General features: G+C 45.6%; 2 protein-coding genes across 2 annotated transcripts in view; one reads left to right on the top strand and one right to left on the bottom strand.

Moving 5' to 3' along the window:
- The first annotated feature begins 1,907 nt into the window (after positions 1–1,907).
- KDELR3 (KDEL endoplasmic reticulum protein retention receptor 3) lies at positions 1,908–10,331 on the top strand. Its single transcript, XM_077807588.1, has 5 exons — positions 1,908–1,998; positions 3,913–4,013; positions 5,163–5,321; positions 6,067–6,319; positions 10,291–10,331. The coding sequence occupies exons 1-5, from the start codon at positions 1,908–1,910 to the stop codon at positions 10,329–10,331; spliced, it is 645 nt and encodes a 214-aa protein (XP_077663714.1).
- A 1,115-nt stretch (positions 10,332–11,446) lies between these two features.
- DDX17 (DEAD-box helicase 17) overlaps positions 11,447–21,165 on the bottom strand; it is a 30,644-nt gene continuing 20,925 nt past the window's right edge. The window contains exons 9-13 of the mRNA XM_077829819.1: positions 20,904–21,014; positions 20,343–20,404; positions 19,891–19,950; positions 15,453–15,692; positions 11,447–14,701 (exon numbers count right to left, since the gene is read on the bottom strand). Of these exons, the coding sequence (XP_077685945.1) occupies positions 14,199–14,701; positions 15,453–15,692; positions 19,891–19,950; positions 20,343–20,404; positions 20,904–21,014 (976 nt within the window). The 3' untranslated portion in view covers positions 11,447–14,198. The remainder of the gene's footprint in view (positions 14,702–15,452; positions 15,693–19,890; positions 19,951–20,342; positions 20,405–20,903; positions 21,015–21,165) is intronic.

The raw sequence follows: 21,165 nt of genomic DNA on the forward strand, positions 1-21,165 counted from the left end.
AGAAAAGTTGTTCTGTCTTGCCACAGACAGCAAGACAAGAGGCCATTGGTTCACACTACAGCATAGCAGATTTAGATTAAATCTCAATGTTGTGTGGTATACACCCCCCGTCCTCCTTTGGGGTGGGACGGGGTTGTGATACCACCATGGTTACAGTCTACCAGACTTCCCTTGTGTTGAAAGTGGCATGGCCTAGCGGCCAGAGCCAATTACAGCGGCTCTCAGGCACCAGGAGGCATGGGCCTTCCGACTCCACTGGGCCCCAATCCAGGGCCCTAACAGTGGCAGAGTGGTCCACCACCTGGTCAGGGGGGAATCCTACTGAAACACACTGACCTCATGCAGGTGGGAGATACCACTCGCTCACCCTCCCTGGGTGACTTCCTAGCATTCTTCCTGAAGCAGTAGTCCATGGGGCATTGAGGTCTCCATGCTCCTCAGCACAGGTAATTCCCTGGAGCTCTGTTGGCCAGAGATATTTTCAAGACCTAATCTCAGGATCTCCGGCTCCTGCAGGCAAGGACTGTGGCATCTGTTCAGCTGGAGCCTTTTCCAAAGGACCTTCCTCTCCGGCAGTCAGCCTAGAATGAGCTGGGCTGCTCCCTTTTATACTGAGGCAGCAGTTGGAGCATGCCCAGCACAGTCTACGGGGTGGGACTTCCGCCGCCCATAGCATGGGTTAACCTTTTCTTGGCCAGTGCGGGGTATGCACACCCTGTCACACCCAGGAAACACTTCCTAAGTGTGATCCTAGTAGGACAATGGAACAGACTGCCCAGGGAGGTTGTGGAAGCTCCTTCACTGGAGGTTTTCAAAAGGAGGCTGGATTGCGGTCAGTCTTGAATGGTTTAGACTCAACAAATCCTGCATCTTGGCAGTAGGTTAGACTAGATGACCCTTACGGTCCCTTCTAACCCTGTGATTCTATGAGGAGAGGCAGCACCAGGGCAGGAGAGGAAATAGATCAGGAGGTTTCAATGAGATGCAATAAACAAACAACCAGGCACGTAACACTGCACTTGTCATCTTCTAAACACTCTACCCACAAGTGACTAAAGAGACAAAATTGAGCAAAGGGGGATTATGCATGAATATCAAGAAATATTTCCCACCTGCAATGTCTGTTAGAGGGGGGAATCAGGCAAGACCCACCTCTGCAGGCCTTTAAAACGGGACTGAACAAAGCCTCAGGGACTATACTGCAGGAAATAACCTGCCCTGCTCAGACCAGGGCAGGAACATGATGTGACCTACTGGATCTCTTCCATCGCTAAAGGCTCCATGCCTCTGACAAGGGCTGATCATTTCCATGTGCCTTTTCCCCTTTAAGGGCACTTCAGGCTGTAACTTGAGAAGACCAAGTGGGGAAAAAGAAAGAAAGAAACTCGGCTGAGTTTCTCCCTCCTCCTCCGCCCTTCCCATGCAGGCAGCAGCCACGTCACCCAGCCTGCACTGGGACAGCTAAGCAAGCTCAGACTGGGAGGGACATTCTGGGGGACAATCCCCTACTTTGCACTGGCACACAGGGGAGGAAGAGGGCCGTAGGCAGATCATAGAGTAGGTAGAAATTGTGTCTGATAGAACAGAGATTAAATATACCAGGAGGAGGAGTGAGGGGACCAGTTTATTCTGGAGGTAAGAATATCACGGGAGAAAGTTTTTATACTAGGAAAGAGTTTACTCATCTGCCAGGAGACAGGAACAGGGGACTCCATACTCACAGAGAAAGAAAGTTTAATTGGGAGAGAGAGTTTAACTGATCCAGGACAGGAAAGGGAAAAGATTCACTGCAGAGTTTTACCAGGTAACAGAGAGAATCTCTTGGGAGAAACCAAGAGAACTCCCCAAGCCTTCCCTCCTCTTCAAAACTGCACTGATTCATTTGCCACGGGGAAGTTCTTGGAGCAATGAATATATTCCGGATCCTGGGAGATGTCTCCCATTTGCTGGCTATGATTATATTGCTGGTCAAGATCTGGAGATCCAAGTCCTGTGCTGGTGAGTTTTCTCCCTGACAATTTGTGTGTGTGTGAGTGTGAGTGAGAGACCCTGACGAGATGAGGCAGGGGCAGTGAGTGGGGAAAATCAATGGCTTGCAAGTTAGTGACACACTGTGCCCTCCCTAACTGGGTTTCTAGGGAGAATTAAATCTCCTTCTCTCCATCGCACCCACTCTGCCATCTCACTACCTCTTCCCCATCCTCCTCCTTCCCCACTTGTGGGTCCCCCACTTTTTTGGTGGGCCGCCCTGCTGGGACCCTTCCACACATACACAAAGGGGCCAACAAAGCCATCCTGGCTCAACGTTATTTCCATCAGAGGGCGGGACAGGGATGTGATTGGGAGGAGGGTGTTGGGACGTGGCAAAAAGCATCAGCTTTTAGCACAGGTGCTTATCTTGGGGTGGCGATAACATGGGAGCTGTTCCTGGGGGTGGAGAATGGCAGGGAGGGATTAGCAAGCGTGCAGCTGTAAAAACTTTTCCAGGCGAAAGAAACAAAGAGAGGCTATGAGGCATCCCTGCTAAAGGTGTGTAACATTACAGGAGATAAATGGCTGTCCCTCCCCTTAGGCCGCATCTGCTGGCCAGATGATGCAGAGGAGCTGTAATAATACTTTGCACCTTCTCAGCATCTCAAAACACTTTACAAACTTTCCTTTAGCCTCAACCCCCTGTGGGGAAGAAGGAGGGTTATCTTCATTTTACAAATGAGGAAACCCAGGCAGAAAGGGATGAAGTCATTTGGCCAAGGTCACCAAGTGAGTCAGTCTCGAGCTGGGAACAGAACTCAGCTGTAGGGTCCTTTCCCCTTCTCCAAATGCTAGGCTATGGGAGCTAATAGGGAAAGAGGCTGAACTGAGAGCCCCGTCACCTGGAGTCTTTTTTTCATTATCCTTCACAGCAGGGACATCATAGGTGGAAATAATGCCAGTTTCCCTCCCTACCCCAGCCTCTTCATCAGTGTACCTCAACTTTGCCCCAAGTTCACTGGTGACTGAAAGCTATTACCATCTGCGGGCTGGGACCCAATCTCTCAGCCAGTTTGCTACCAAGGCAGACATTGCACAAAATATCACCAGTGCGAACAAGATGGAGGGGGAGAGAAGGGCATGCTCAGAAGAACCAGGATTGAATGAGGCATGAAAAAGGACCATCCTCTCACCCCAGAGCTGTGCCCTGCAAGGCAAGCCTGTGAGGTGGTGTCAGGGGAATCCTGCACTGCCACTGCCCACGCAAGACCTGTTCTGTCAATCTGGCTCGTTTTGCCCATGCCAAGCTCACTTAACACATCCCAAGATAAAATGGTTTTAAACACATTGGCTCTATTGCAACAAAATCCTCCCACCATCTCTTCTCCCTATTTATTCCATGTTTCTCTTTCCCTGCACTGCTCTGATCTAGCACAAGGTGGTTAATGATGCTCTGAGCACTCCCCTAGTTCAGGAAAGATATAGGTCAGGGCAAAGTGGCCAGTCACTGAGCCATGAATGGCCCAGCCAACCATGAGCTCCAGCATGCTAGTTAGGCAGAGAGGGAAGACATGGATCTGGTAGGATATTAATAGCAATAGCTATTTACTGTCCAAATCAATTTTGCATTTTAGTTCAGTGAACTAATTTGACTGCATGTGTAGCCGCTTTCCCAGATATCACAGGGGCAGCAGGTGGGGATCCCTCTCACTGGAAGGAGTGGCTGACCACCCACTTTGTATAACAGCTATTGTTCTACAAACACACCAACAGAACCAGATAACAAGGCTGAAGGATTTTTTGTCCTGAACTGTTACTTAGCAGAGAAGATACCTTGATACAAGATAAGGGGGCATGTGCATGGGGAGTTTTCAACAGCCGTGTCTTCAAACCTTTCCTCTCTTACCTGTCTTATCTCCCATTGCTTCCCCTGATGTGTAGGTATCTCCGGGAAGAGCCAGATCCTTTTCACCCTTGTCTTCACGACCCGCTATCTTGACCTGTTCACCACCTTCATCTCAGTCTATAACACCGTGATGAAGGTAACGGCAGGGAGACGCTGCAGGAGCCCCACTGCAAGAAACCCCATAGGTTCCTCATTGTAGTTACTTGGGGGAGGTGATAGACCAGAGATGGACAAACGTTTTGGCCTGAGGGCCACATTGGGGTTGCAAAACTGTATGGAGGGCCAGGTAGGAAAGGCTGTGCCTCCCCAAACAGCCAGGCCCCCCCGCTCCTGCAACCCCAGCCCCTATCCAACCCCCCCTGCTCCCTGTCCCCTAACGGCCCCTCCCAGGACCCCCTGCCCCTAACCTCCCCTCTGGGGCCCCACCCCCTATCCATCCGTCCCTGTTCCCTGTCCTCTGACTGCCCCCTGGGAGTCCCTGACCTGTATCCAACTCCCCTGCTCCCCGCACCTTTACCATGCCACTCATAGCGTCAGGACTGGCAGCCACGCTGCCCGGCCACAGCCAGCCATGCCGCTGTGTTGCCCGCACAGGGGAGAGGGAAGAGCGGGGGAGGGGCCGAGGGCTAGCCTCCCCAGCTGGGAGCTCAGGGGCCAGGCAGGACGGTGCCACGGGCCGGATGTGGCCTGCAGTTTGCCCACCTTTGTTATAGACATTCACCAAATCGGGATTTTAAATTTTGGAGGGAGCTTCCTACAAGACCCCCAAAATTACAGTAAATGTCCCTTTGGCAGGGGAGGGATAAAACTGTCCTTTAGATCGACTATTCCTCCAATGACCAGAGACAAACGACAACAGCCCACTCACCACAGCAGCTCCAACAAGCGGATTCCACTGCCCCACTAGTGCCTACCAAATCCAGAATCAGGAGACCGGGATTCAAACCTGGGCGTCCTGCACAGTAGGAGTATTAATACCTTGGAGCACCAGGCCAACACCTCCTGTCAAGCCTAAAGTAGCAAGACAAAAGACCTGGCGGTACAGGAGCAATAACTCCTAGGGTCACGTGGCCTAGCCATTGCAGCATCCCCAGGAGGGAGAGCAGCAGAGATGGGAATCAATCCTGGGTCTTCCAGAGGGCAGTCCAGAGCAGTAACTTCCCTACCACCAGCAACTTAAAAGAAGGACTTGAATTAGGCAAACAAGCAAGTCAGTCCCTTTTAACTGGAGAAGACAATGGGATGTAAGACAAATGTCTTTCAAAAGAACTTTCCTCCTCTGCAGGTCATTTTCTTGGTGTGTGCCTACATCACAGTGTATATGATCTATGTGAAGTTCCAGAAAACATTTGACAGAGAGCATGACTCCTTCCGTCTGGAATTCCTCTTGGTCCCTGTCACAGGCTTGTCATTTCTGGAGAACCACAGCTTTACCCCCTTAGAGGTAAGGAAGTATAAAAATGGAAGAGACAGGAGGGGGAAAAAAGAAGGTGATAACCACTTAGTGAAAACTAGTTGGGATTTAGCATGATCAATGGAGCATGGAAGTAAATTTTGTGAAGAAAGGGGCCAGACTGGCAGTCTTTGGAGACAGACTCTTTGACAGACAAGACAAACAGCTGTTCAAGTTCCTGCAGCCTCATCTCACTCATGGCTCAGTCCTGACCTGGAGGTGCTACACCTATAGGTTCATTCTCCAGGACTCAATCCAATTTTCGGTCTTTCAGCTATTACTACTAACAAGGAAACCAACAAAACCAACGAGTATAGTGGTTTTCAGGATTGAGCCTCCCCCTTCACAAAGAAATGAATTGAGACTGGCACCTGCATTCAACAGGGCACATTTGATTAGGTAAAGGGCCAGTAGGAACAGCTGAGTTATGTATTTAAACACACTCCTTCTCCCACCTTAAGATCTAAATGATTCAGAACCATCAAATTGGGCATTGTCGGCCTACGCAAACAGAGTAGCACAGTTCCCCTCATCCTCCCTTTCCCCCTATTATTTCCTTTGCTTACTTGTTGCTTCTGGTCTTAAAATAGGTTGAAAGCTCTTTGGGGAAGCCACAGTTTGTACCATGCATCTGATTGTGCTGATGAGGCTCTGATTCCAGATTGAAGCCTTTGAGGGCTATTGAAATTAATTGGCCCATAAGATTCTCCTGTGAATTGTTTCCTTCTTCCCACAGATCCTCTGGACTTTCTCCATCTACCTGGAATCAGTGGCCATCCTTCCTCAGCTCTTCATGATCAGTAAGACAGGGGAGGCAGAGACCATCACGACCCACTACCTCTTCTTCCTGGGTCTCTATCGTGCACTCTACCTTGCCAACTGGATCTGGCGCTACCATGCAGAGAATTTCTATGACCAGATTGCCGTGGTTTCTGGGGTGGTGCAGACCATCTTCTACTGTGATTTCTTCTATCTCTACGTCACTAAAGGTAGGTAGGGAGCGGGACTGAGGGTGAAAGCAGGAAGAAAACATACAAAACAATACAATACATACAAAACAATATTTAAAATATTATGGTTGCAAAGTCAAGCACCCCCAAAAAAAATCAGAAATGCCAGAATGAAGTTCGCTTGTGCAACCTAATTCAACCCCCTTGTGCAAATTCATTGCAACAGTCTTTAATTACCTGAGCACATGCTCTTTCCCTCCCCCCACGTCCAACGTAGGACCTCTCTCTGAGTCAGTGCAAAAGGAGGGATAGTGCTCATTGAAAGAGCAACTATTCACTATTTTGTTTGCTCCTCCTCACATAGTATGTGGCTCCAGGCCCTACTTACAGTACATCAGTGGTCGTTTTCATGCACAAAGCTTTTTGAATTTAAGTGCAACCCAGGATCTACCCTTCCCCTTCCCTGTGGCCCTACTGCTTTCCCAAATAACCCCTGCCCCGCCCACTCCATTCCCCCCTCCCTCTATCACTCGCTGTCCACCACCCTCAGTCACTTTCACTGGGCTGGGGAGAGGGGTTAGGGTGCAGGCTCTGGGATGGGGCCAAGAGGTTCGGAATGTGGGAGGGGGCTCCAGGCTGAGCCTGGAGAAGGAGGTTGGGGTATAGGAGGGGGTGAGGGGTGCAAGCTTTGGGAAGGAGTTTGGGTACAGGAGGGCGCTCAAGCCTGGGGCAGAGTGTTGGGGTGCAGGAAGAGGTGTGGAGTATGGGCTCTGGGAGGGGGCTCAGGGGTGGGGCAGGGAATTGAGGTGCGGGACAGCACTTACCTCCAGCAGCTCCCAGTCGACGGTGCAGTAGGGCTAAGGCCAGCTCCCTGCCTGCCCTGGCCCCACACTGCTCCCAGAAGCAGCCAGCATACCCCTGTGGCCACTGGGGAGGGGGCCCATGGCTCTGTGTGCTGCTCCTGCCCACAAGCACCGCCCCTGCAGCGCCCACTGGCTGCAGTTCCCCATTCCTGGCCAATGGGAGCTGTGAGGGTGGTGATTTCTGGGAGCAGCATGGGGCCAGTGCAGGCAGGGAGCCTACCTTACCCCCACTGGACTTTTAGTGATCGACTGTCAGAGGCTCCAGAATCGACCAGTCGATCACGATCAACTGGTTGGTGACCACTGCTGTACTTTGTCCAAAGCCTGCTCTGCATATGCAATTAATGTCCTCATGGACTTTTCTATGATGTTCATTGCTGCAATATTTAAGTGCTTCACAAACATTATCTTCAACTTCCCTATGAGGGGGGCAAGTATCTCCATTTCAAACATGGGGAAAATGAGGCACAGAAAGATTAAGGCCAAAATTGTTACATGTCCACTAATGTTGGGTTCCTACACGGAGGTGCTTCTGGCCTGACTTTTCAAAGGACTCTGCATTTTTATAGCATGTTATGTTCAGAGCAGAGTTAGCACTGGCTTCAGTGGGGTTGTGAATGATGAATACTTTTGCAAAGCAGAACCAAAAGTCTCAAGCTGGGCTGATGAGAAACACAAGCAGTGGCCACCTGAAATGCAGTTTAAGTGGCCTGCCTGACATCATACAGGAACTCTGGCAGAGGCAGGGATAGAATCCAACCATCCAGGTGTCATTTAACTGCCTAAACCAGAAGACCATCCTTTCTCTTGCTCATTTCTTGCCTGATTAATCCTGTACCTTCCAAGTTCTGCAACAAATGAGGCAGGGGTCCTGCAAGCCCACAGCCTCCTTCACAACCCTGGTTCCTTCCCAGAGTAGGTCCATCCTGTGTACTGAGGCAGGGGCCCTGTGGAAAAAGAATACCTGTATGTGATCATGTGCACAAGGTGGGCAAATTAAAGTTGTATAGAGAACTAAATCAGGTATTTCTTAACTTTTGAGTGCTTGACTTTGCAACCTCAAGGTTTCCTAAGTTTTTTTTTTTTTTGGGGTGGGGGGGAGGAGAAGAATTTATATGGAACCATGCTGACCTGTGCCATCTGCAAGGGAGAGACCTTTAAATCCACAGCAAATTCTGCCTCTTGTTGTTTTATGAGGTCAAGCCACTAGAGGGGGATGAGACACAGTGCCAGTGAGTTTCACAGATATTTGTTCAACAGCAGAGGAACGTTGAGACTCTCCAATGGTGGGTTCCATTCCAGGCTTTGGAAGAGTATATTCAGTGGTTTCAGGCCCCTTTTTCACCATCCCCTCCTTCTGCCCGTTCCATTACAGCCTTTCTGTTCCCTACTGCAGTCTCCCCTGCCTTGATTCCTCCATCCTCTGTTTCAATCAGGCTGTTTCTTCTTCTCCACACTGTTCAGGTATCAGCAGAGGAAATACAAAAGCATAAGGCCAGGTCTACACTATAAACTGTCATGGATATAACTATCACTCAGAGCTGTGAAAAATCCACCCCTTTGAGCAACGCAGTTATATGAACCTAACCCATGGCGTACACAGCACTATGTCGACAGGAGGGCTTTTCCTGTCGACATAGCTACTGCCTCTCATGGAGGTGGATTAACTACCTTGGCGTACATCTTCACTGAAGCACTACAGTAACACAGCTGCACTGTGACAGCGTTTTAAGTGTAGACTTGCCCTAAGAGAGAGTCTCCCATATCTCAGTGCAGAAACACCTCCCCACAACTTTTAATTGCAGGGAAGGTCCTGCTCAGCTCCTGGGGAATGCCCAGTAGACTGAATCTTCAGAGTGTTTAACTGTAAAACTCTTACCAAGTCTCTACAGAGCATATGCAAACAGATTTTCAGACAGACACTCAAACTCAGTCAAATGTGGGTGGATTTTCATGGAAACAGCAAAAAGCACATCCCTTACACAAAGGCAACCAATGCTTTTGCCAATTTTCAAGTCCCTGCACCAAAACATGGAGACAGCAGAGATTCTCAATTAAATAGCTGCAAAAATTTGTTTTAAATTAAACATGGGCAAAACAATGCACTTTCTCCAAATCTCTTCAGAAATATCTGAAGTGTTTTCACTGAAAACATTCCCAAAAGTCAGCCTAAGGCATGGGAACCTCCAGCTTGAATTAGTTTTGGAAACTTTTGAAAACAGGGTTTTTACAAAGGAAAGTGTTAGGCAACCTTAACCAAGTGTCCAGCACCAGCTCTCCCTTTAATATATGCTATCACCACACTTGTACCTCGAGTGGAAGACAGCCAGCCACAATAATCCAGTTTCACTGTCCAACTCAAGAGATGGCAAACCCGAACTGATGCAGCACATTTAGACACAAGTTGTGAAATACTTGGTCCTTGTGTTCTTAGCAGACACACTTTTTGGTAGAGTTCAGGCTACAGTCCCAGGAGCACCACTCAGTGGTCCAAAGTGTGACCCCCTGACCACGTATTACGTGGTTTTACACTAATTGAGAGAAATTAAGGATTTTGTAATTTTGTCAGATGGCTATGAAAGAAGGAGATAAGGTTAATTTAGAATGACTCATTTTCATCAAGAGCATTCCTCCATTTCTAGGGCCCCCTGCCCATGTTGCAGCAGCTGTTTTCAACCAAGAACTGAATATGAATGACTCCCTCCTCTTCCCAAAGCTCCTCAGTTTTGCACACATTAATCCCACTAAGCCTGCACAATTCTTCAAGACCCTGAGGAAGGGTGACATCCAAGAACTTGGCAATAAAGGTTATATCCTCTGGTGGTGTTAGCATTTGGCACTAGACTCAGGACAAGGCATTTGGCTCTTGAAGATAAGCATGCTCTACAGCTGTCCTAGTGAATAACTAACAAGGTGATGTTAAGGATGCTCTACCTGCAATAGTCCTGTGAGGCTTAAAAGTAACTCTCTCCTTGGCACACCTCTGCCACCAATAATCTCTTGGTGACGCCCATTCTAATTAGTTGTGAGCTGTTAACCTTGCAGATGACAATGTTATGCTTTAGAGAGCAGGCACAGGGACTTTACTGGGAAACGGTGAATTTCCTCAAATTTCATTCATTATGCTTTCTTCCTCTCCTTGCACAGTCCTGAAGGGAAAGAAGCTAAGTCTCCCAATGCCAGTCTGAAAACAGCACCACACAACACAAGAAGTTCCTGCAGATGCAGTTCCAAGGTCACAGCTTTCTTCTTCTGCCTCATCGACAAAAATGGCTCAGCTAAGAATCTCAACTCAGCGCCAGTAATATAGTGAGGCTTGGATGGCTGATAAGCTCTTGATCTGCTTAGGGCTTTTCCTTAAAATGTCTGCTAGTGTTTTTGCTTAAGTGAATTTTGTACTGGTGAATGGTTTTGGCTAGCGACTGAAGTCCTCTATCCTCATAGTTTTCAGAGTAACAGCCGTGTTAGTCTGTATTCGCAAAAAGAAAAGGAGTATTTGTGGCACCTTAGAGACTAACCAATTTATTTGAGCATAAGCTTTCGTGAGCTACAGCTCACTTCATCGGATGTAGTGCATCCGATGAAGTGACTGTAGCTCACGAAAGCTTATGCTCAAATTAATTGGTTAGTCTCTAAGGTGCCACAAATACTCCTTTTCTTTATCCTCATAGTAGATCCATAAGTGCAAGCTTTATTCTCTCTCCTCTCTTTTCCTCCCCCCAGCCACTTCCAAAATCTGCCTCAAACCTGACCCTTTAAGGGATCACCTCAAGGAGTGAAAGTTTGTTTTCCACAGCTATTTTTCAGTCTTTCCAAGACTGCCAGCTGTAAAACAGTTGCTCAGTTCTTAGCAAACAGGTACCCAAAACACCAAAAAACCACCAGTCGATTTCATACTGGGAAACCAGGGGCAGACAGACCACTTGCAATTACTGCGATTTGGTTGCAGTGCTCTTGCAGCCATGTGATTATTGACACTTAAGCCACTATGAACTGGCAATCAAGAGGTGCAAGTGCCCATATCCCAGTCTATCCAGGCCCTGTAATATTTTTAAGGGAACATCCTTCCATTAAAACGGCAAGGATTACATCTGAAGATCTTTCAATATTGTAAATATTCAAACATTCTGCTCTAATCAACCCCTTTCGATCACAATCCCTGATGTTCTACAGATAGCGAGCATTTTTATTAAAATATATTTGGTTGCTGACAGACATGACTATTCCCTGGATTATTTTTGTTATATAAAAGAGAGGTAAGTGGCGAATGGGGGTAAAACCATTTATGGTCTAGAAACAAAAATAAGTGCTCATATTTTATTGACAGTGTTTTTATTTATACCTACAAAAGAAAACAAGATGGTATCAAAAGGACAATTTACAAACTAAGAATAGTAACATAGCTCTTAGCATCCTGTCTGAACATCACAAATTTATGAATCTCTCAATTCAAGTCTTCGTTAATACAACAGGAATGTGTCCAGAGACCAGCAAAGGTGTGAAACAGAGCACTGATCCCCCACAAAAGCCACTAACCCTTCAGTTGAGAGAAATCCACACAGTACTGTTGTTTCAGGAAGTGGGAAGGGAGGAGATGCCAGACTCATTTGACACTCCCACAAACACTTACAGATTGAGAACAATGCAAACATTAATAGATGTTAACACTGTATCAACAAGGGCTCTTTAGCTGGTATATGGAACAGAACAGCAAGCACCAGGTGAGACAGGGGGCAGGCACATGCTACTGTGCATTCAACAATCAAGTTAACATTCAAGTTGGGCATGAGAGAGACTGGACTGCAGCTGACAAAGTTACAATAAAGAATTGCAAGACCTCAGGATAGCTGTTTTACATCTACCCAAGTCCCTGAAGGAAAAGGTGAAAGCTACAGCACACCACAAGGCAGTTTTGGCTTTCCAGAGACCCTTTTTAAAGCCAGCTAGGCAGCGTGTCCCATCCCATGCCCTTCCACGCCCACAGAAACTCACAAATGAAGAATAGCTCCACGCTTGCTTGTGGGGGAGATAAAAGACAACAGATCAGTCAGTGCTGGGACAGTAAGAGTTCATTTGTGGCCATCATTTAAACACACAAGCACAAACATTTCTTGCCAAAGTACTAGTTAATTTTTTAAAATAGCCTCAACGTAAGAAAGATGGGGGTGTTAAGGGAGTTAGCTGTCCCCCTGACATTGTGCTGATAACCTACCTGTATGCTGTACACAAACCATATATTCATCCCACCCCTCATACTATGTCCTAAGGGGAAGATGTCTTAAAAAAAAAAAGCTTTTTTTAAGCAAGCCCTCTCTCCCGCAGCCATCAAATGTTCTGCTCTCCTACAGAAGGTTTGGGCTGCCTTTCAGAAGGGTTGAGATGCCTTGTTTGTGACTACTACAGACTCCCGCAATAGAAAATAAAATCACAACAAACTCTTGTAACGCAAGGATTATGCCTTGCAACATCGGTATATGGCTCTGATTTCCTGCCAAGTTAACCGAATACAAGAGCAGCCAACTCTCACTATGATCTACTGCCCCAGAACCGTCTCCTCATGGCAATCACAAAGTAGACACACTTTACTATTTAAAGGGGAACACCCCCACACCTACCTTAGCCTGTAGAATAAACAAGATTGAATTAAAATGTTTACTAAATTTCCACTTTTTTCTAACATTTCCTAGAATGCTACCTACCTGCAAGGGCTGAGCTCAAAAGGGACTGCCGGGGCAGTGGAAATGCCAGGGAAAGCACTAGGCAGTCCAGCGTATGAAGGAAAAGCAGCTTCAGAATCATGACACTAACCAGCTCTCTCCTCACCTCATGAAGAGGGGTTTCCAGTTGCGCCTCCCCCCACCCCACTAATCCCAATAAGTTTTAAATGGGAAAACTTTGCTACATTTCACTCAGCACAGCGGCATTCTGAACACTCCCCATGACCAGGTGCTTTGCTCACTAAGAATATACACAAACAGTACTGAACATCATCTTAATTCTGGTCAGTGTTTCTGTGCCTTCTACTGAATAGTTATCTTGATGATCCCAGCAATGGAAATTTGAGGGCAGAAGCTGATTTAAGAAGTCAGTAACCAGCTTCCATCCATCTGCAGATTCCATCCATTCCTGCAATTTAACAATCATTGGGAAAGTACTTCAATGGTAAATATTTCAAATAGATGTTACATTTTAACAGAAGTTCTTACAGTGATTAGATCTGGGGTTTGAGACACCAAATGAAAACAGGTTTCTGGTCTCTGACACTGGGGCTTTATTCCCCTTCTCCTTACCACAGATCATAGAACTTACTTCAGAAGGAAGCTGCTGCAATCAGGAGCTACAAAAATGCCAACCAGAACAGTTTTACACTATCTGTGGGGCAACACTCAGAATGCCTCCAAACTGAGCCAAACAAGCAAGAGTTTTCCTTAGAAGTTTACTTATGCCAGAGTACAAGCATCAATATTCAGTTATTTAAAAAAAAAAATCTCAAATCTAGAAAACAAATGAACACTGCTCCCTTGGATTTATTATGTTAAAGGAAGCGTGCCTTGAATCCCCAGAATTCCCCACCTCTCAATACCTCCCGAAATTAAGTTAGCATGTTATAGTACAGAGGCCTCCCCGGCTCTGCAGTAAGTTTTCACACACAAACCTCAGACACCAAAAAGATTGGGCTGGGACTTATCTGCTTTATATCTATTTTCTTTTAAGAGAAAATAAAAAGTCGTTCCAATTTCCTCAACATGCAAGACAAAAAAAAAAAAAAAACCAACAACAACCCCTCCCCCCCAAAAATTTCCAGTCAATTGTGTGTGTTTCTCTGTGTGTGTATGTATAGATATATAGATATATATATAGTTAAAAACCCACAAGATAAGTAATTGTGGACTGGGGGGCCATTTTTGGTGGGAAGGAGGAATTGGGATGGTGAATGCTAAATCTAACCTGCTTGAGAAAGACAACAAAGTGGGGGAAGAAAGAAAGAGAAGAAAGAAAGAAAAGTTTCCTTTAAATGCAAGAAGTCTAGACTGGTCACCAGCAGCCAAGTGGTCTCATTTGCGTGAAGGAGGAGGGGGTGGAGGGGGGGGTGGATACTGGTATGTGGCAGTCTGTCCCATGTAGCCTATCATGTTAGTGGCCGGAGGCTGAGGAAACTGTTGTGACATGAGAGGCTGCGGCTGCTGGCCTGAGCGAGCTATCCCTGCATACTGTGGCTGGGCGGCGGTTTGAGCGGTTCTCCCAGCGGTGGCAGTGCTAGTGGCAGCATAGCCAGTAGCATTGTATTCGGCGGCGCCATAACCACTTGTGCCATAGGCAGCTGCTCCATAGCTCCCTTGGGCATAGCCATATTGGCTCTGCTGCGCCCCAAAGGTGGAATTCGGACTTCCATAAGCACTGCCATAGGTTTTGTTGGCTCCATTGGCAAAACTGTCGCCACGGTCACGGTCTCTCCGGCCATCTTTTACTCCCCGGAGCCTCCGTTCACACTCATCCTGGTACATCAGGTTAGGATTGTTGGCTGAACTGGCAGCAGTACGGTAACGAGAACGACCTCCTGGTAGTGAATACAGTGGGGTTCAGTACTGTGGGTAACTCAAATAAGAAAGGTCTATAAAGCACTGAATTCTCGCAATGGTTTTAATTACTCCCTCACCACTAAAGTCAACAGTCCCATGACAACAGGGCCAGAGGCCATAAGTAACAACATTTTCAATTGACTGGGTTGCAAATATTCCTGCACAACTTTGCCTTCTTTTTTCCCAACTGTGGATACTAAATTCAAATCCTGATCTACCCCAAGATATGAGAGAGAGCAGAACAGAAACACACTGGAAGAAATATAGCACTGACTTAAAACTGACTTGGTCAAATTTCATTTGTTTCCTTGTGGGCTGGGAGGCAGTACTCCACCCTGTAAGAAGGGAGAATGTATCAGACTACTAACAGTGGTTCAATTAGGTGGAAAGCAGGACACGGCTACAGGAAATAAAACTATTTTACCAATTCACAGAGGCCATTCTCTGCAGGACACTGTTGCTGAGGAAAGAAATCCTATGGCTATGATTAAAACACTGAACGGCCTCCTTCAGTTAGCTAGAAGGACCCTAAGTTGGGTATGTATGCCCCAAACTAATAGATTTTATATCAAATATTACTGTAAATCTACATATAATAAGCCAGACAGCAGCAGTCTGATGTTGAGATAGTTTAATTATGAAGGTGTTTTGCTCTGCCTCTTTACACCTATCCTCCTTCAAGATGGAGCACCTATTCCATCTTTCTAACCCCTTCCCATTTGCCTTTACCTCCACCACCACCACCTCCTCCTCTGTGGTCCACGAGCTGCATCAGTTTCGGATTGATGGCCTGGTTGGCTTCCTCCAACACTTTGATCAGCTCCCTGGCCTGTTTCAGGTTCCCCGGTGTGAAGAATGTGTAGGCAGTGCCCTTGTTGGTGCTACGGGCAGTGCGGCCGATTCGGTGCACATAATCCTCAGAGCTGTTTGGATAGTCGTAGTTTATCACGAACTTAACGTCTTCCACATCTTGCGAGGTGCCCAGGTAGCGAAGCACAGTGAGGGGGTAGGTGGAGGAAAGGGGAGAGGAAGAGAAGGACGTGCCAACGAAAGGTGGGGAGCACGAATGCAGGTGACAGTAATAAGAGAAAAAAACAAGTTAGTAACGGAATGGAATAAAAACAAGAGACTCATCCCAAAAGAGTAGAAGGTTTAAATTTGAGCCATGCATGGATCAAAGGCCAATGACCTGAAAACTGATGGCAAGTCTTAAAGCAGTTCTCTCCATTCAAATTCACCCTTCCCTTGTACATCTTTGTGCCACGTGAGAGGTTCTTCACACAATACCATCTGAATTTTTTACTGACTTTAGTCCCCTCTCCTTCAGAGGAACATGATCTGGAACAAATAAAAATGCCACCTTTGTTGTGGACACAGCAAGCTAGGGTGGAAGAGGGAGAGATCTGCGACAGGGAGGCTTTTACTCTGTTGGGAGAAGCCTATTAAAGACTAACTGCAATAAGATCACTTACCTTCCAATCAAGCACATGAAAATTAAAAATGAAAGGCTTTTACTTCACTATGAGTTTTAAGGACTATAAAATATACTGAATGACTTCCCCTATCCTAGAATTTAAGGCATCCCAGTTACACCACATAAGTCAAATCCTGCCAACTTATTTTAAAAAAATGTATCAAACCACAACTAAGACATTTTACCTGCCTTCTTAGTTATTATGAGAATGCGTTGCACTAACATTTCACCATGCTACTAAGCCCAGTGTTAGCAAACTTTTGAATTTTAGTCATAGAATTTAAGATTGTCCAAGTCAAAACTTCAAATGTTAGACTGAACTGGGTAACTGTGCTCAAAAAGACAAAAAAGCTGTATCTTTTGCAGAAAGGCCATTAAACCCTAGGAGATATCAAAATATTCTGTTCTGTGTTGGGAAATCAGATTTTGTAAATTTATGGGGCAGAAACTAAGTAAATGTTAGTGTAACGTTTTAGTTAAAACACCTACAGTAGAAGAAATATTTGCTATGATAAGCAATGTTAAAACAGAATGGTATTACAATAAAAAATGTCCTTACAGTTCATGAAAAAAAAAATCTGTATTTTAAGAAGAATACACAGAAAATATCCAAGATAAAACACAGATTTTTGTAAATTTTTTTTTTTTTTTTTTTTAAAAGAGAGAAACATTCTCTGTTTGTTACCAGACCGATGCACACTCCCTCCTCCTGTGGGAAACCGCTGCAGCCGATCCCGTCTCTTTGCCTTTTATTTTTGGCGGCCTCCTTTCGAAAACTCCGCCCTCTGACACGGGACCACTGGAGCGCGGGGAGCATGCATCAAGGGTCCATGGCAGCGAGAAGTCCCCACATACGCTCGCTCTGTGAACTGGCTTAGATGCTTCTCTGTAGCCCCATTTGGTTGTGAAGTGCCGGAGAACCTGGGTTCAGGTAAAAATTTCAGGTCCTCCAACGCTTTTTGGCCCCACCCGGGGTTAATAGGGGCGAATGTCAAAAAAATGAAGATACAAAAATTATATCCAAAGGGTCAGACTGCATCTATAGCCCAGACTTCATCAATTTCAAAGAGGGGACAGGGAGAAAATAAAAACAAGGGGTCTGTAGTGGCAAGAGGGGACTTTATGTCTGTTTCTTATTACAGCAAAGGGGTCTCCTTAGTCTTTGCTGACTCCAAAGTCCTGAATCACACCAAAAAGGGAGTGAGAAGGCAGATTTCACAGGGGGCTGCGCGAGTCTCCAACTAGGGTCCTTGGTGCAACAACAGACTATTTTAATGGGAAAAGTGTACGGTAAGGGAGGGGAAAATATGATAGCCACAATCACATCTTCGCAGCCAGAGTTTAACTAGAGTCTGACAAGCAGCAGGCTACATGATCCTTAGCCAATCCCATTCCGCACATCCATGAGCAGCAAAGCAAGTTGAATTACCAAGTGGGTACAGGGAAGCGCTTTCCTGGCAGAAAGCACCCAGAATTGTAGCTAATAGCACAGACACTACTGACTTGATTTTTTTTGAGGGGAAGGCCAGAAAAGGCAGGGGATGTTCTCCAGATTAAAAAGGTGGTCCTGTATGTGCACATATCAGGCTGAAGAAAGATCAGAGCAAGTACAAGATTTGGTTTCTCCAGTCTAGCATGCTCCAATGTATTTGTGCACAGTCACAATCTTCCTGCGCTTTTAGAAGATACCGTAGCAAGATCAAGAACAAATTGTAAAAGTGATCTGGCCAGCTGTCTGGGACACATACCCTCTGTCAGACAACCAAAATACCCTATGGCACAGATTGAGTCTCTGACTGTTAATCAGGAGTGATATAAACTAGCAGACATGCTCGTCTAGAGAGCTGCTTCGACCACCAGTGTAGATATGCCCCCGACCCTGCACTGAGAATGATCTGCAGCTGATATCAAAGCTTCTGTTAAAGAAAACAAAACAAAAGAAATTCAATGTTTTTAGTTTAACAGAGTGAAGAGTAACAAAAAAAAAATCAGTGCAGAGGGAGGACCTCTCTTCTGGAGATTATCACAAAGAAGTCATTATGGGACCCAGAACTTACCTGGAAGGAGCTTTTTGGAAACCAATAATCCATTGGGATGAGGGAAAGCCCTGGTGACTCAGCCAAAAAGCGCGCACCCCTGTTTTAAGTTATTTATGTAGTAGCCTTCACTTTCCAGGATCTTGGAGGAAGTCGTCCAGAAGTTTGCCAGTTAAGTGACTTTATTTTAAAAAGCAGCAAACTCAGGGCCCCAAAACAAGCAGAGATGTTGTTTAGTAACAAGAAACAGACGATGGCACCTTTCCCCCACAGCTTGGGTGAAGTGGGGTGGGGGGGAACAGGGAGTGTTTTCTCAAGACATATCCAATTGAGTTGTTTTGGGGGAGCATTTTTGGGGGTGGGGCTGTTTTAAATGTCTAGGCAAGATGCACAAAGAAGCTACCAGCACATAGCAAGCCTGTTTAAAAACCACTGCTACAGAAAGCAGCTCTTTCATATAAACTAGTTTCCGGCCTCAGTCCCTTCTCCCAACAGGCCCAAGTTCTAACTGCACAGGTCCAGACATGACCCTAGAGGGCAGAGACTGAAGTCCATTTAATCACCTCTTAGAGGAAGTATTGGACAATTTTGGGGGTGGGGGTGGGGTGAAGGTTATGTGAATGAAGGCTGCCAAGTCTAACACTAGTTTACCAACATTTAAATGACCTTGAGATGCACAGTGCAGCCACCCTTTCAGAATATAAAAAAGGGTTTCAAATAACTAAAACTCTTCTGTAATCACAGAATTTTCCCTCTGTGCTTCTTCATGGATCACTTGCAATAGTTTTACTTAAGATTTGCCACAATGGAACAGACCACTGAGGCACTAACTCTGGTATATGGCCCTTAATTAGTGGTCTTTGCCAAGTCTGGAAAGTGTAAGAATGCAGAAGGACCAAAAATGCTTTAGAATATTTCTAAACTTACACTGGGCAAATGTATAAGGGAGAAAGGTTAATGTTTAAATACAAAGGTTTCATACTACAAATATACTTATTAAAAGGGGGTGTTTTAACTTATGCATCCAGAAAGATCATTTTCACATCAGTGAAATAAACTATGTAATTCTGATCCAACACCACACTTGGACAGTATATGTTGAAGGCATAGAAGAGAACCTGCCTACAACTAACACAGAGCTGGGAAGGCTATTTGTGAAAACAGAAAATCTGGAGCAACGCTTTCCCAGATGTGAGCACATCTGATGGGGAAATTATGTGTATGAAGGGATTTATTTGTATATATCATCTATGTATTGTTTATTATTTTATGTTGAACTACTCTTCCACACAACTCTCTATTTCAACTTTTATCTGATCCCCTCTGTAAATTGGGAGCAATCCAGCCCTAGCCATCCAGCCGCAAAAAGCTGGAATTGGGGAGGAAGTGGGAGCAGTGGAAGGATTGGGTAGCATAATTGGACGTCTCTTCTCCCTCTTGGCGATCGATTAGTCATGCCTAGGCCTTGCTGCAGACCAAAGCCTGTTCATTAGGAGCAGGAAGAGACTTTGAATATGAAAGAAAAAAAAGAGTAATGTTAAAAAAAGATATTTCACATGTGGGGGAAAATCACGCTTTGAATTTTTTAAGAAAATATTTTTGAGTTCAAAGAAGAAAAATATGGAGCAGCAGGCAAGAGAGGCCTGTATGTACAAACCTAGCCCACGAGATGCAACATCTGTAGCGATGAGGATAGGAGCCTTTCCAGAACGGAATTCTGCAAGACAAGAATCCACTGTGAAAACAGACTAGGAGTCACAAACTATGCTGAAGACTGTGGATTTAACTTATGTATGTCCTCTCCAGAATCCAAACAGAATGGGAATTTTTTTTGAGAGAGAAACATGGGAAGCACACAAAGACTGCCTGGAAGTTGTCAAATCCCTTTGGGCTAGACACAGAGGAGTGGTTCTTTGCAACAACCTCCCAGTACTGAAATTAACAAGTACAAAGGCTAAACAAAAACCATTTTAAGACTACAGGCAAATCAATTAACACAGATAGTGTGTGCATCTCAGAGAAAGACAACACAGGGGGAAATGTGTTTGCCTAAATCAAGCAGAAGATCTTCAATAGTTCAAGTTATCAGCTCTCCCAGACACTACTCACCATTAAGTACCCAGTCTCTTTCTGGCTGACTCTTATCTCCATGGATACACATAGCTGGCCAGCTGCCAAATGGAAGATACACATTATTTTAGAGAGGTAACAAGAAGCTTTATTAATGTTAAGAGAAAACAGGCAAGGATTAAAATCATTAAGAAATACTTATGCATTCCTTCCCTCCTTTGTCAGTTCTCAACTTAAAATGTAAACTATTCAGGAGGGATCTGTTTCTGTACAGGCTGAAAGCACCCATCATTCTTACAGGTACTAATAACTAGTGCTTAATCCAATCATGCCTACTACACTGAGAAAATCCCTTTGTCATGACAGTCTCATACACATTGCAGCATTCATTATGTCCCAAGTAGGCCAGCAAACTGTCCCTTTTATCTAGTGCTTCAATGTGATGGAACCTTCCAGGGGCCCCAGTACTGCATCTGGCTACAGGGTTGAAGGGAAAGACCACTTCCAAGTCTAGCAACATAAGCATTGCCCCCTCTTTCTCCCCACACTACAGTTTAGGGATTCCTAATGGGAAATAAAAACCGTAAACAAGATACTCACCCATCCCTGCGCATTCTTCGGGTGAGGTCATCACATCGCCTTTTTGTCTCAACAAATATGATAGTTTTGTTCTCTTTCTCAGCCATGATTTCTTCCATCAGTTGAATTAGTCTAAAACAAAAGGAAGAGCCAAGATGTATTTACAAGAACACAGGAGAGAGCTTTCAACATATTATTTTGAGAGAACGCCTGTAATAAGCAACCACTTAAGAGAAAACTGGTTTAGTACTATTTATGAAGAGTTACATTATCTTACTATTTA

The sequence above is a fragment of the Eretmochelys imbricata genome, chromosome 1 (assembly GCF_965152235.1).
Source record: "Eretmochelys imbricata isolate rEreImb1 chromosome 1, rEreImb1.hap1, whole genome shotgun sequence".
NCBI classification, from domain to species: domain Eukaryota; kingdom Metazoa; phylum Chordata; order Testudines; family Cheloniidae; genus Eretmochelys; species Eretmochelys imbricata.

What these genes read in the sequence shown, in the direction of transcription:
- KDELR3 (XM_077807588.1), top strand. Translation starts at nt 1,908, where the DNA reads ATGAATATATTCCGGATCCTGGGAGATGTCTCCCATTTGCTGGCTATG. An exon ending in ACAGCTTTACCCCCTTAGAG is followed by an intron (nt 5,322 to 6,066) that starts GTAAGGAAGTAT and finishes TTCTTCCCACAG; the next exon opens with ATCCTCTGGACTTTCTCCAT. An exon ending in CTATCTCTACGTCACTAAAG is followed by an intron (nt 6,320 to 10,290) that starts GTAGGTAGGGAG and finishes CTCCTTGCACAG; the next exon opens with TCCTGAAGGGAAAGAAGCTA.